This window comes from Macrobrachium rosenbergii, chromosome 10, assembly GCF_040412425.1.
Source record: "Macrobrachium rosenbergii isolate ZJJX-2024 chromosome 10, ASM4041242v1, whole genome shotgun sequence".
Lineage (NCBI taxonomy): Eukaryota > Metazoa > Arthropoda > Malacostraca > Decapoda > Palaemonidae > Macrobrachium > Macrobrachium rosenbergii.
Window position 1 is genome coordinate 65624707 of NC_089750.1, and position 15871 is coordinate 65640577.

At 33.3% G+C, this 15871-nt stretch overlaps 1 protein-coding gene across 2 annotated transcripts in view; it reads right to left on the minus strand.

Moving 5' to 3' along the window:
- The window catches only part of LOC136842737 (CD151 antigen-like), a 288000-nt gene that overhangs the window by 93255 nt on the left and 178874 nt on the right, over positions 1–15871 (minus strand). For both annotated transcript variants that reach the window (XM_067110476.1, XM_067110475.1), the window contains one exon: positions 8895–8953. In XM_067110476.1, the coding sequence (XP_066966577.1) occupies positions 8895–8948 (54 nt within the window). In that variant the 5' untranslated portion in view covers positions 8949–8953. The remainder of the gene's footprint in view (positions 1–8894; positions 8954–15871) is intronic.

The following is a 15871-nucleotide window of genomic DNA, read 5'->3' on the forward strand; positions in this document are numbered from 1 at the left end:
GTAAATGTAAATATACATCAGAAATATACTATATATATATATATATATATATATATATATATATATATATATATATATATATATATATATATATATATATATATAAATATATATATATATATATATATATATATATATATATATATATATATATATATATATATATACATATACATACACACACACACACAAACAAACGAAAGCTTTCGAGAACCTGCTTGACTCTCCTTCTCAATCTGAGTCCGAATGAGGAGAATCGAGCAGGTTCTCGAAAGCTCTCGTTTTGTATATATTTATTTCTGATATGTATTTACATTTACACCACTGTGGATTCCTTCACCAACAACAACAACAACAATAATAATAATAATAATAATAATAATAATAATAATAATAATAAATACCAAAATCTAATATATTTTTACACCACTGTGGATTTCTTCACCAATAATAGTAATAACAACAACAACAGCAATAATAATAATAATAATAATAATAATAATAATAATAATAATAATAATAATAATAATAATAAATACCAAACTCTAATATATATTTACTGTACATTTACACGACTGAGGATTTTTTCACCAATAATAATATTAATATTAATAATAATAATAATAATAATAATAATAATAATAATAATAATAATAATAATAATAATAATAATAATATTCCACACACACATATAAACAGAAGAGGAATAAACTGGCAAAAACAACAAATACAGAAGAACTTATTCTCCAACTGAAACACCTGGAAAACTCCAACAATAAAACGGTGAAAAAAGGACAAGGAAAGAGAAGGACCCTTAAACCTATGGAGAGCGTGACCATACTCCAAGTCCTTCGGGGGAAAGAGAGGCTGTGGGTTCCCCTTCGAGTGCCAATAACAACTACGGTTTCGTTTTGAACTGAATAGTGTTAGGTGGTAGAGTTTTTCAAGTTCCCTAACTCTTTTCTGATGTACTTGAATATACGCGTGTGTGTGTTTATACAAATGATCATTCACGTATGCAAGCACATACAAACATCTCTCTCTCTCTCTCTCTCTCTCTCTCTCTCTCTCTCTCTCTCTCTCTCTCTCTCTCTCTTAGAAACACACACACAAATATATATATATATATATATATATATATATATATATATATATATATATATATATAGAGAGAGAGAGAGAGAGAGAGAGAGAGAGAGAGAGAGAGAGAGAGAGAGAGAGAGAGAGAGAATGCGTACTCATATATACGTATGAAACACGTGCAAAATTTTATATACTATGTATACAAATTTACAAAAATACCTTTTCTACCATAAGTGCTCTCCCCCTTTGGGGGAGTTGGAGTCAAAAGGGTAAACAAAAAAAAAAAAAAAAAAAATATATACACAGCACAGTATATATATGTATATACAGTATATATATATATATAAATATATATTTCACCACTTACAAATAAAAATACAGTATCACGACTATGATTAAGTATTATAGTCAAAATTTCCCGCAGAGAATATTTGAAACAAGCAATAAAACTGGCTTCGATTGTAAAATCAACTGGTATTTCATACAAACAACCTGAATGGACGAACGGTTTTCAAAAGGATCTGTGGTTAAAAGAGGACCTCCCGATGTTATTCAAAATGAGAAAACTGTATCATTCTATTCACTGGCGTAAAATGAATGTGTTAATAAATAAATATATATATATATATATATACAGTATATATATATATATATATATATATATATATATATATATATATATATATATGTATGTATATGTATATATATATATATATATAAAATATATATACATATATACAATATATATATACATATATACATACATATATATGTATATGTATATGTATATAGATATATATATATATATATATATATATATATATATATATATATATATATATATATATATATATATCCCAGTACAAGGGCATGGAACGTAGTATTTCATGTGACGTGGCGAGAGATAGAAAATGAAATAAATCTTACATACACATACAAACATTACATACATATACACACATACAAAAATACACACACACTATGTATATGTATATATATATATATATATATATATATATATATATATATATATATATATATATCTATATATATATATATATATATATATATATATAGATATATATAGATAATATATTTGCGTGTGTTTGTGTCTGAGTGTATTTATCATTGAAGATACCTAGATGTATTACATGAGTTTTACTGGCAGTAAACAACTAGATTTTCAAAAGGGATTTTATCATCAGCCAACTCTTGCGACGCAAAGCTCCTCAAACAATGATATTATGAAGACGTATTTTTAAAACAATTAAAATATTTATTATTATTATTATTATTATTATTATTATTATTATTATTATTATTATTATTATTATTGGAAAAGAAGTCCGCTGTGGTTCATAGTTAAAGTAATATAGCCTATATTAGCTTTGGCAAAAGGACGCTTTTGAAATACATTTTCATTTAAGTTATGAACTTTTTATTAATTCTTTAAGTGTCATAAAAAAGTATATCTTAGTTTAACCAGACCATTGAGATGATTAACAGCTCTCCTAGGGCTGGCCCGAAGGATTAGACTTATTTTACGTGGCTAAGAACCAATTGGTTACCTAACAACGGGACCTACAGCTTATTGTGGAATCCGAACCACATTATACCGAGAAATTAATTACTATCACCAGAAATAAATTCCTCTAATTCTTCATTAGCCGGCCGGAGACTCGAACTCGGGCCTAGCGAGTGCTAGGCGACAACTCTACCGACTCACCCAACGAGGAACTAAAGTGCCATAAAAATAACTATTATTATCACCCATGATGATCCTAAGAAGACCCCACAGACGTGCATGCCCGCGTTACAAAAACGATAGAAAAGACAAAAATAAATAAACGAGTAATAAATAAGCGAGTGTTCTGTGTCGTAAATCAAGCAACGGAATCCCAACCAAAGACTGATGGGAGGCCATGATACCGAGGGTACGATAGTACCGAAGATTTGTGAACATTTATTTCATGGACATCATACGACGTTGGACAAATACATAGTTGGCACCTGAGATGACCCAGCTGGAGGGAGAGAATTATCAGCAGTTTTTATAATCGTCAAAAACAAGAAAAAAATGCGCCAGCGTATAATCAAGGCCACCGAAAATAGATCTGTCATTTGGTGGTCTCGGTATAATGCTGGATGAGCCGTGGCCCATGAAACTTTAACCACGGGCGTTGGTGACCTGTCCTATGTCGTTGCCAGATGCACGATTATGGCTAACTTTAACCTTAAATAAAATAAAACACTAATTAGGCTAGAGGACTGCAATTTGATATGCTTGATGGTTGGAGGGTGGATGATCAACAAATTAATTTGCAGCCCTCTAGTCTCGGTAGTTTTTATGATCTGAGGGCGGACAGAAGTGCGGACAGAAAATTGCGGACGGACAGACAAAGCCGGCACAATAGTTTTCTTTTACAGAAAACTAAAAAAGTCTCAATTCACACTTCTGTCATTCGTGAAATAGATTTTATTAGCTACAAGACTCACAACCATTTCTTGCAACATATCAAGGCGCCATCATTTAGGGATTCATGCTAAAAACATCATGGTTAATCGGTTACGTTTATTTCAAATACTTGTTACGACAGAGAGAGAGAGAGAGAGAGAGAGAGAGAGAGAGAGAGAGAGAGAGAGAGAGAGAGAGAGATTTAGAATTTCATGCTGAAAACTACGTCATTAATTACTTACGCTCATTTTAAATACCAGTTAAGAGAGAGAGAGAGAGAGAGAGAGAGAGAGAGAGTCATTTAGGAATTCATGCGGAAAACTACATTATTAATTATCCACTACTATTCTAAAAACTAGTTGAGAGAGAGAGAGAGAGAGAGAGAGAGAGAGAGAGAGAGAGAGAGAGAGAGAGATTCATTTAGGAATTCATGCTGAAAAGTATATTTTTAACCGCTTGAGTTTATTCCTACAGCTTATTGTGGAATCCGAACCACACTATAACGAGAAATGAATTTCTAAGAGAGAGAGAGAGAGAGAGAGAGAGAGAGAGAGAGAGAGAGAGAGAGAGAGAGAGAGAGAGATTTGTTGATTCGCATCACGGTCTAGGGAGACAATATATTCTTTTCTAATGGAAACGGTTTCGAATCTGAATTTGATATCAGTTTGGCAAATCGACCGGGAAATCGAATGTTATCGGATGGTGCGACTTTCAAACCCAGCTGAGGTTCGAAGAAGCCATTCAGAAAAACGTATCGGAGTAAATATAATATATATAAAGGTTACGTAATTCTAAAAGAAAAAAAATAGAAACATTAAGTCCTATTACACTCACTCACCTATTTTGGCCACGCCCAAGTAGGACATACCGGAGAGAGAGAGAGAGAGAGAGAGAGAGAGAGAGAGAGAGAGAGAGAGAGAGAGCTAACAGAAGGCTATAACTTCTAAACACCGAATACGGTAAGTGCCAAGAACTCGGAGAGAGAGAGAGAGAGAGAGAGAGCTAACAGAAGACTGTAACTTTTAAACACCGAATACGGTAAGAGCCAAGAACTCGGGGAGAGAGAGAGAGAGAGGCCCACCAACCTGTTGTAATGTTCATTCTTGCAGACCGAGAAGGAGAATTGTTCTACAGTTTCAAGGGAATCTCTCTCTCTCTCTCTCTCTCTCTCTCTCTCTCTCTCTCTCTCTCTTTTACTTGGGTGGAAGCATCCCGTCCTCCCCTCTTCCATCCGAACTAATGAAAGGGAAAGACTATTTGTATGAACGAGGCTCCATTGACAATAATAAGGGAAACTCCACCACGTAAACATTGGGTTTTTTATCCACTTTATTTCTTTGCCTTATTATCAACTGGAACGAAGTGTTGTTGTGCTTGTATTTTGTATGTACTATAAACTTTTTGCATTTAACTTTAAATTACATCCTACTGCAAACATAATTTATTTTTTAGGTTTTAACTCTTGTTTTCATCTCCCGAATTATTTTCAAACCTATTTTGAAGGATGGTTTATAAACCTAGCGTTTATAAAATTCTCTCTCTCTCTCTCTCTCTCTCTCTCTCTCTCTCTCTCTCTTAACAGGTATTTGAAATAAACGTAAGTAATTAATGACGTAGTTTTCAGTATGAATTCCTAAAATCTCTCTCTCTCTCTCTCTCTCTCTCTCTCTCTCTCTCTCTCTCTCTCTCTCTCTCTCTCTCTCTCTCAATAGGTATTTGAAATAAACGTAAGTAATTAATGACGTAGTTTTCAGTATGAATTTAGAGAGTCATTTCAGTATGAATTCCTAAATGACTCTCTCTCTTCATCGGTGATACCGAAGTAATTCATCAAACTATGCTCGCAAACACTTAGCGCAATAAAACCCATTATATTACTTTGCTAACGTCTCTCCATTCTTTATGCACACACACTCACATACGTACATTACTTGCTAAAATGCACTCACACACGCAATTTCCTCGAAACAACACAGATAACTGTTCAGGATTATAGTAAACGAGGAACGTCAAGACTCGTGGTGTCTCTCCGAGACAAACTAAGGCAAGTTTAGTGTCAAATTTCCCAGACGCATAACACGAGCGTCAAGGGCAAGTTAACGCAAAATGAACACTGCTTCTTCAGGCTCGGCACTGTGGAATTGTTTTTTTCTTTCTTCGTTCTTACTCTTATTGTTCAGTTGAGTTAGATGGCCACAAAACGCGACGTAGGGGTTTTTAAGTGGCTAGAGGAAATTTCTTTTAGAATTTCTCTTGCTGAGTATTAAAGGAACTTTTGCTTCTTATACCATTTCTGAATGACCGGCTGGTTTTAACTGGCGTCACAACTACTAGGGTCATCGACGCAGTTGCATCATTATGCTGATGGTTGTCAGTAATCCGCCTCATCACAAGACAGACAAAATTAATAATAACAGAAAGAAAAGAGTAAGGCAATTTAAACTTCTTGATAAAGCTACTTTCAAATCTATTTTAACGAAAACAGTCTTCATTATTTACCTGAAAATAACCATCAACTTATGGTTGGAGCAGCTGTCGAATGAAGATATATAAACTGCTGTTGAATACGAGAAAACCAAGACCAAAATGCATCAGTGTTTAACAAGGCTTAGCCACGTGAAAGAATACGCCAAAAAAGTGTATTTTATGCAAGTATATATACACATATACATAAATACTTTTTCTGAAAGTTCATCTTGAATTTTCTAACGGATAAAACCTTCATTCTCAACCCTTGTCCTTTCCTCGTCAGAAAAGTGAGAGAGAATAAAAGAATTTATTCCACCTTTTCAGAACACTGCGGAAATCCATTAGCAGACTGCGAGATCTATACTTTCGTAACAGAAAGAAAAATGGTCAAAGTGAAGTGAGGGTAGATACAGACATAAGAGAGACAGGCGGCCAAAGGTATCAAAACGAAAGTGAATTATAAAAGTAAAATTAACAAACAATTAATTAGTGTGTACATAAAATACATGGATAAAAATGATCGAAGGGGCGAATAAATGGGGCATCTCCTACGTCAAGTAACCAAATAAACAAGTCTAAACCTATTTTAATAGAAAAGGCCACTCGGAATGCCCCATGCAGATGAATGAAAGTACAATTAACCATTAATAAATAAGTATCTATATCAAATGCACAGGTGAAATTATCTAATAGACGAATAAATGGTGCATGCCCTATATCAAGTAATCAGACAAATAAACAAATTCCAATTTAATTAAATGGCAAATATCTTTCAAGATTTACGCCGTTTTAGTTAAGGTGAGGTTGCTAGCACTACGCCCTAACCCACAGATGTTCAAGGGGCTGGTAAATCGTGGTGGTCACCCATCCGAGTATTGGCCAGACACAAACTTGCGTATCTTCGTTGATCGGAAGACAGACAGCATAGCAAATGACCTTTCCCCTTCCAAAGGACGGCTTGCCACATCCTTTTTTTTTTCAACCTGGCTACGACCCAACACAGTCGACTAACTGCAATGATCTAATTCACTAATCATGTCAACAGTCATAATATATTGCAACCAGACGTGCCTATAGTCATCCATAACAAAGATTCGAACTTACGGCTTGTGACAGTTACTACTATTAATTATTACTCTGGATGCATCCCATCAAGGGATATATATATATATATATACAGTATATATATATATATATATATATATATATATATATATATATATATATATATATATATATATATATATATATATATATATATATACAGTATATATATATATATATATATATATATATATATATATATATATATACAGTATATGTATATATATATATATATATATATATATATATATATATATATATATATATATATATATATATATATATATAGTATACGAGACCTGTACATCTCAGATTATCACTACTATTTGCATAAAAGCGAGATCAACGGTCTGTCAATAAAGTATTGGTGGACAATTTCGAGCTCCTTTCCTACACTAATTACGTCTTCTTTTTCCCATTATTAAGTAAACTGATTTTGTCAAGAATTTAGTGAAAAAATAATCTCTCTCTCTCTCTCTCTCTCTCTCCTACTTAATAAAACAGCGTAAGAAATTTTGGACAAAAATTGTCATTGTATTTCTGAAAGAACTATTATTTACCTATCTTTCTCATTATATATATATACTGTACATACACATACATATTTATATGTATGTGGATAAATAAGTACACATTTGTATATGTACATATATATATGTACATATATACATACATACATATATAAATATGTGTGTATAAAAGGTAGAAAGGAGGCAAATAAGTTCTTTCAGAATTGCAAGAACAAATTTTGTGTATATATATGTATATATATATATATATATATATATATATATATATATATATATATATATATATATATATATATATATATATACATATACATTTGTGCGTGCGAGCGAGCGCGCGCAAGAGCAATAAGAGACTGAGAAAACATCTGAGACTTTCTCATACATTGAACCATTTTCTAGACTTGGGGTACGACTTGTCCTCATTTCGTTCCTAATAACTGTCGGGAGGGTGGGTTTGCTTCTTCGAATTTCTGTTTGATCAGGGAACTTTTTCAGGTCCAATTAGGGTCTGCCATATTCTCCTGAAGACGCTCAGTGTTCTCATAAGAGAGGGAAAAAATAAGAGGGGAAAGAATTCTGGTTAACCTTCTCTCTCTCTCTCTCTCTCTCTCTCTCTCTCTCTCTCTCTCTCTATATATATATATATATATATATATATATATATATATATATATATATATATATATATATATATACAGTATATACACACACACACACATATATATATATATATATACACACATTTATATACAATATACAGTATATGTATACATATACTGTATATATATAGATATAATATAAATATATATATATATATATATATATATATATTATAAATAAATATATATATACATTTTTATTTATATACGTATACATATTTACGATATATATACATACATATATATATTATATATATATATATATATATATATATTATATATATATATATATATATATATATATATATATATATATATATATATATATATAATGTATCCATGTTTAACCCTAGTATTTAATTAGTGTTCTAAATGTCTCTAGCAATCAACAGACAAGCAACGATGACTTTTGTAGAATGAGGGGGAAAGACAACGTTCCTCTATATCTGTGATAATTTTTCTGGCATCTCTACTTGAAGTATATTTAAATAAAAGCCTAAAGTTTTGAGCCCAGCTTAACACTACCTAACTAAACATACTCTAAGGTGATATTCTTAAAAAGAAGAAGAATTTTGTATTACAAAGCGTACTTACCCACAGACATAGGTTGGTGGCCAGCAGAATGGTCTTGATCATGTTCTCCTGCATCGCGTCTGGAAAGGTAAGAGAGAGTTATTAATTAACCTATCCCCAAGATATCAAACGTCAGAGTTATGTCATGGCAGGACCTCACACAAAAGATCTCGAGCTCGATATAGAGAAGTTCAAAAGTTCCAAGGAGTGGCTTGTTATTAATATTGTAGTTGGGAGCAGTATTACTGAAAACGAAACTTTGTTGGAATAATTAAAAAAAGGGGTTTGATACTGAAATATGAAAAATGGCGTGTCTTGCAATGGCAATGGTTGCCAGCTGCTCGAAATTCTCAAGCGGTGATCCATTTAAATTTCATTTACAACCACAATGACTGAACGCTGAATGCAGAGAAAGGAACGCCATGGGAATGAAAAAGGTTTCGTTGTCAGACAGCTAAAATTGTATAACATTTTTATTGACAAACGACGGGTATAAGACAATAAGCAAGCAAAAACAAATAAATTAGTAAATGAAAAAGCCTATATAGAAAGATATATATATATACAGTATATATATATATATATATATATATATATATATATATATATATATATATATATATAATTTATGTGTGTGTGTTTTATATGTGTATGTATGTAGAGTTTTTGTAACATGAATCATTGTCTAAGATGCAAATGGATCTGTCTGTTGCTCTGTCCCTTTAGTATACGCACATACATACGCTCAGAAACTTCAAGAGAACGCTCTCCTCAAATAAGTCGGACTTGTCATGACAAACACGTTCTTCGAAACACGTACAAACTCGGCCTTTCAAAAGAAATTAAATCACCTTGAGCAAGTATTTCAATTCTGATACAAAAATAATCATACTGAGAAAATCACAATGATGCAGCTGTATTTCCTGAATAGCTTGCATCTGTTGTATTTGACAAGGCTACACATGGCCTTACTACAAGAGTCCGTCTTTCTGTAGGTGACGATATACATACAAAAGAACACATAAACGCAGATCTGTTATTATTATTATTATTATTATTATTATTATTATTATTATTATTATTATTATTATTATTATTATTATTCAGTAGATGAAACCTATTCATACGGAACAAGCCCACAGGGTCACTGACTTGAAATTCAAGCTTCCAAAGAATATGGTGTTCATTACGAGGAAGTAAAGGGAAACACAGAAAGAAGAGATCCCACTAATTAAAAAAGAAAAAAATAAATTAATGATAGATAAATCGTTAAAAATGTATTAAAACGCAAGAATAATACTATTAGGATAGTAATATATTGCATTTTCGCCTGAACTTCTGAAGTTCCAACTGCACGACATTCTCTGAAAAGCTGTTCCACAGTCCAACGGTGTGAGGAATAGGTAGAACAGACGTATAATTATTTATCTAGTTTAATAACATGAACGGAAGGAAGCACTGAAAGGAAAGTCGTGTGTGGGTAAAAGGACTGATAAAAGAAGCAGAGCTTACGAAAATACAGCAATACAAGTAACAAATCACGTTACGAAAGGTCCAAAAGAAAAGATTCATAAATAAACCAGTTTTTTATCCGGTGAGCGAATGTCCAATTCTACACCGTGGATTCCTTCAATGAAAAAAAAGAGAGACTCTCGGGACATTCGTTCGGCTGAAAGGTTGTCCAATTGAATTTCAAGACCTTCACTACAAAACTATCTACAAGCTTAAAATTCATTTGGCTTCTAATTTTGACCGAAGGCTGAATGTCCTGAGTTAAAAGGGACAAAATACTAGATAAAAAAAAAAAACCTTGATCCTGTTGGTTGGCAGGAGACGTGAAACAAGCTCACCTAAAATATAGGTTCTTTATTAGGTAAGGCTACAATGAAACAAGGATAATGCTTATGAGCAACCGAACTCGGAGAGGGGAAGCGGCATACTGCTAAGCGTTCGGTTGCCACTTATCAATATACATGTGAGGCAAGAATACAGTGGCCACTTATCAATATACAATGTTATATACATGGGAGACGAGAATACGTTATACAGTGACAAATACATGTTGCATATAGATTATAGTATCTACAGATCCATATCAAAATACAATAGCATTCGGCGGCCACAAACAGACGCCACGACTAAGTAAGCCACCTCAAAAAGGCCTTATCTTCCCATAAATTAAGTAGATTCCAAGTTCTCCCAAACTTTAATCACTTGTTGGTAGTCATTTTGTTAAATTCCTCCCGATTTCATCAACGTAATCTGACTGACACAGACAAAATTACTCAAAACAAATAAAAAGGATAACCTCCCTGTGGGAGGTAATAACACATAGAGCATACTGCTACTTGAAATCCTGCCGAATTTCAATTTAACCTGGAAAAATAATTTTTTTTTATTAATTATACGTGGATGTGGAATACAATAATAAATAATTTACTGAGCTCCTTGTGGACATATCAAGATTATATGAGTTGCACAAAACAAAGAATTCAACTGAGCAAAGAACGAAGGAGAATGATGACTGTCACCAGAAAAAGAGATCAAAAATAGAGAAAAATAATTGAGCAGAGGGAAACTTCGATCAAAATGTGAAAGAAGGACAGTGAAGGAGAGTAAAAAAGGAAAGTTTTCAAGTGGAATAAGACAATTCTTGCGTGAGCAGAAAAAAATATACCATTACCAAAGCATAGAGTCTGAGAAGAAAATGATTAAAGACGACAGAAAGCAGAGGAACGCAAGGGAAAGAGAAAATAAACTTGGCTACGACAAAGACAAGAAGACAAAAGGGAAATTTAAAGCTTGAAATCTCACTCTTAATGAATGAGCCTAACAGTTGCAAGAAGGAAAAAAGTTATGTTAACTGAAACGCAACTTGAAATGGAAAAGAGCATAGTACAATGCAGGAAGAAAAGAATATACAAAAATATTCCAAGGCAGCATTAAATGTACATACAAAGCCGAACGAATGGATATACTTTTATCCAAATCTATACGGTTTTATCAATAACCCTGCTAAGTAGTAGGACTTTTTATCTCCGGATACCAAATCCGCTCACCAGTCTTAAAAAAATCTCCACAAATCTGTTTATATTCTAAACTTTTGGCTATTAAAATACGACCGTGAATCTCCAAAACACGCGTGTTTCCCTCTTCCAGAGATTTTCATTTTTATCATTCTCTTCCTTTATGATCTTTCATCTACTCGTGTATCGCTTATCTTTTCATTTAAAAACTTGAGTTGATTTTGTCAGAAACTTCAGCATTTGAAATTAATCCAATCATTAGGCTTTTGAAAAATTATAATTTGACAAAATATAAAAAAAATTATAATTAAAAAAAATCCTTCTGGCCAGCCGTGTGAGAGCTGATAAACAGCTCAGCGGTCTGGTAAGACTATTTCATAATAATAATAATAATAATAATAATAATAATAATAATAATAATAATAATAATAATAATAATAATAATAAAACAACTTCTACTGAGGCTGTATTCTTTCCGTATATTTCTCCCAGTTTGTACCCTTTCTGTATTCCAGGCAACTGAGTCCAAATTTCCTGATGTTTCTGTAATATGCGCTAAACTCATTGGCTATGCAAGATTTTATAAACAAACCAAACAAAACAATAAGTAAACTGATCTGTGATTGTAATGCGTTTGAAGCCTCAGCAGTCTCTCACAGGATCCATTCCCCATTGATTCAATGCTCTTGTCTAAAAGACGCAGTACCATGAAAACTCACACAGACAGACACGCAAATAAATTTGTGGAAAGCGCTAAGAAAACACTGCCTGGTCTTTCCTCTTTTCGCTCAGGAGGAACACGGCATTCTGTGGTAGCCTGCTCATCAAAACAATGGCCTATCTGATGCACTCCCAAAGAATGCAATTATATTTCCAATATCAGCAGCAGCTTCGGTAGTCATGAAGTTTGTCGATCTGTGTTAGCAAAATACTGATACCGCGCTTAACAAGTGACGTACCCAGAGATGCAATTTTGTTGAGACAATTACTGTCTTATGGCCCAACAGCGAACTGAATTTCGACGTAACCCAGCATTACTCCGAAGGCCAGTGAGAACATTTTGGCTCGAAAACTACGATACTTTGCTACTTTCAACAAAACTGGGGAAATTACTACACCAGTTAATAGACCTCAAATTAAGATATGACCTTAAAAGAAATTCTCATTCTTAAAGCTTACATTTTTTTTTCTTTAAAAGAACAGAATTTACAAGCAAACCACTACTCATCAGCCTTTGTTTCTATGACAAGTCTACTGTAAGGTCAAAAACTATTTTGCATACGATTTATTCTTATTTATGAGACTGATTTTCGAAATTCAAAGCAAAGTACACGAAAATTAGTCTTTCAGTAAGGTAATCTCTGTAAAGTAACAGGAACACCAAAATGATGATACGAACATCCTTAGAAGCCAGTAGACAGGTAAGTAGCTAAAATGAATAAATATGCTGAAATACATCTACTGTGAATACCGCAATTTCTCTAGAAATTATATGATATCTATCAACAAAATGGGAATGATCTCTCTCTCTCTCTCTCTTCCGGAAGTAATATTGCTACTCAGGGTGTACCAATAAAAATTAACTTATCTACTCTAATGTTAATTAAATCCCATGCGCGCTGTGAACTCACGCAAATTTAGAGGATGTGTAACGAATGTCTCCCTATAAATTTAATTTTTATCAAATTAAACGCTAATGATTAAAAGGTACGTTTATTACAAACTCCACTGCCAAGTTTATTTTTCATTAAATTAGTTTCACTGGAAAGCCGTAGATAATGAGATCATTACTTATTCAGTTCAATGGACCTAACTTCAGGCAGAGACCAGGGTGTATTTTTCAGACACCCAGTTTCTGACATATCCCGTGTAAGCCTATCCTCCATAACTAATTAGCGAACCCCCACCGCCACCATATACCCCCGCCACTCTCCCTCTCTATTTAGTGTTAATCTTTCAAATCAGTTACAATGACACCTCAATTTAATTGGGCATTTCATTGTTATGGAACATTACACCTTGGCGATAAGTAGCGAGCAAGCTGTTGGACCTAAACAACACGACAGCGATGGCATGTAACAAGAAGCTCGGCTCCTACTTAGCTCCTCTCAGTGGTCTACCTTACGGACGGCCTCGCTACTTTGCGGAAGCGTCCGAGTCCGGCACAAAAAAAAAAAATTACGGAATAGTCTGCGAAGTACGCTAAACTTATCGAACGATGAAATGAGTTCAGTCGACGCCTTCCTGTCTAAACCTGTGAGCTTGGGTTCTTTGTTCCCAAGGTAGGTGACCACCAGGTGGCCGGCAATAAAGTCACAGGAAAAAAATAAAAAAAAAAAGTCACAATTTTGGCTAGGAAAAAAAAGTCACAGTAATATATGGTGGCCAGTAATAAAGTTACAGGAAAAAATTCACAATATTTCTTGGGGGCCATTATCTTAATGATATTTACAATCTTTTGTTTACATTTTTACGGTAATCCCCAACGGGCTTGTACTAAACAGGTCGCAAAGGAGGATACATACCGGATTAAAACCCTTGGGGTAACTATCTAGGAAAGATTAATGTGATGTGACTTTTTTCCCTGTGACTTTTTCCTGGATTCGACCACCATGGGCGCCTGAGTTGGTCAATCGGCGTATGTTGTCTCCCATGTAGAGAAGTAAAGAACTGCTTTCCATAGAGTTATCTCTTGTGTTTCTGCTTCCGCAAGTATACTATACTTCAGACTTCTTCTCGTGAACTCAACGTTCTACACTACAGAGTACTGTATAGTTATACATTGTACAGCACTTTCAGTACATTGTTAAATTTACACTTAAAAGGAATTTAAAAAAAAAAGTGAGTGTCCACATTCATCTCATGTTCAGGAATTATGAGACGTTGGTTAAAAAAAAAAAGTGTCATTGCATGCAAGAAACTATTTCAAATTTTTCAGTCACACTCTTGCAAGTATTAATCTTACTCGGAAAGCAAAAATTATGGGAAAATTATATTGTATTTTGGGGAAAGTGTTCGCATAATTCTTGTTCACCGAGTGAGCACATTTTAAAATCCAAAATCCTAAGATGTTTAGTTTAAAAGTGAGACTCCAATTGTACGTGTGCTACAGCACAGAACAGGAAATCATCGTTAACCGAACATATAAAAACAGTTCCTCATGTGATTTTTTCAAGTGATTGCGCTACGCCTCTTTGTTCGTTATACGAACAAGTGTATTGGAATTCTAAGATTTTTGCCCAAAAGCAGAGTGAGTGTCACTGCAATCGGGTGAGTATCAAAGAATAGGGAATCACTCATTCGGACATGCAAAAATAAATCCATACGATGATCTGGCAAGCACGTGCTCTAAAATCCCAAGGAAATATGTAAAAACTGGTTCGCTGCATTGCACTATGTGCACTACAGAACTGGTAATAAGTGTTAGTCACACACACACACACACACACACACACACACACATATATATATATATATATATATATATATATATATATATATATATATATATATACATATATGTGTTTGAATTTTTATCACATCACCGTGACATTATTAACTTACAACTGCCGTTTAATATCCAATTCACTGTACCTCGGGAATAAAACCAGAGGAAGTATAATTGGTAAATGGTTGTCAGCTAATTATCAGTTATAGTTTCCTGTCGGTATCATTTCCGAGGTGGGAGTGAATTGGATACTGCACGACATTTGTAGCTTAGTGCTTGTGAATTATGTAACCATATATATATATATATATATATATATATATATATATATATATATATATATATATATATATATATATATATATATATATATACATACACATATGTGTGTGTGTATATCTGAAGCACGAAAAAATGTGGAACGTGATGAAACAAAGACAAAATCCACTAAGAAACAGAAACAATGGAGTACTGCAAGGCCTTTCGACTTATAGTCCTTTACTTAGCAGTCTGCTAAGTAAAGG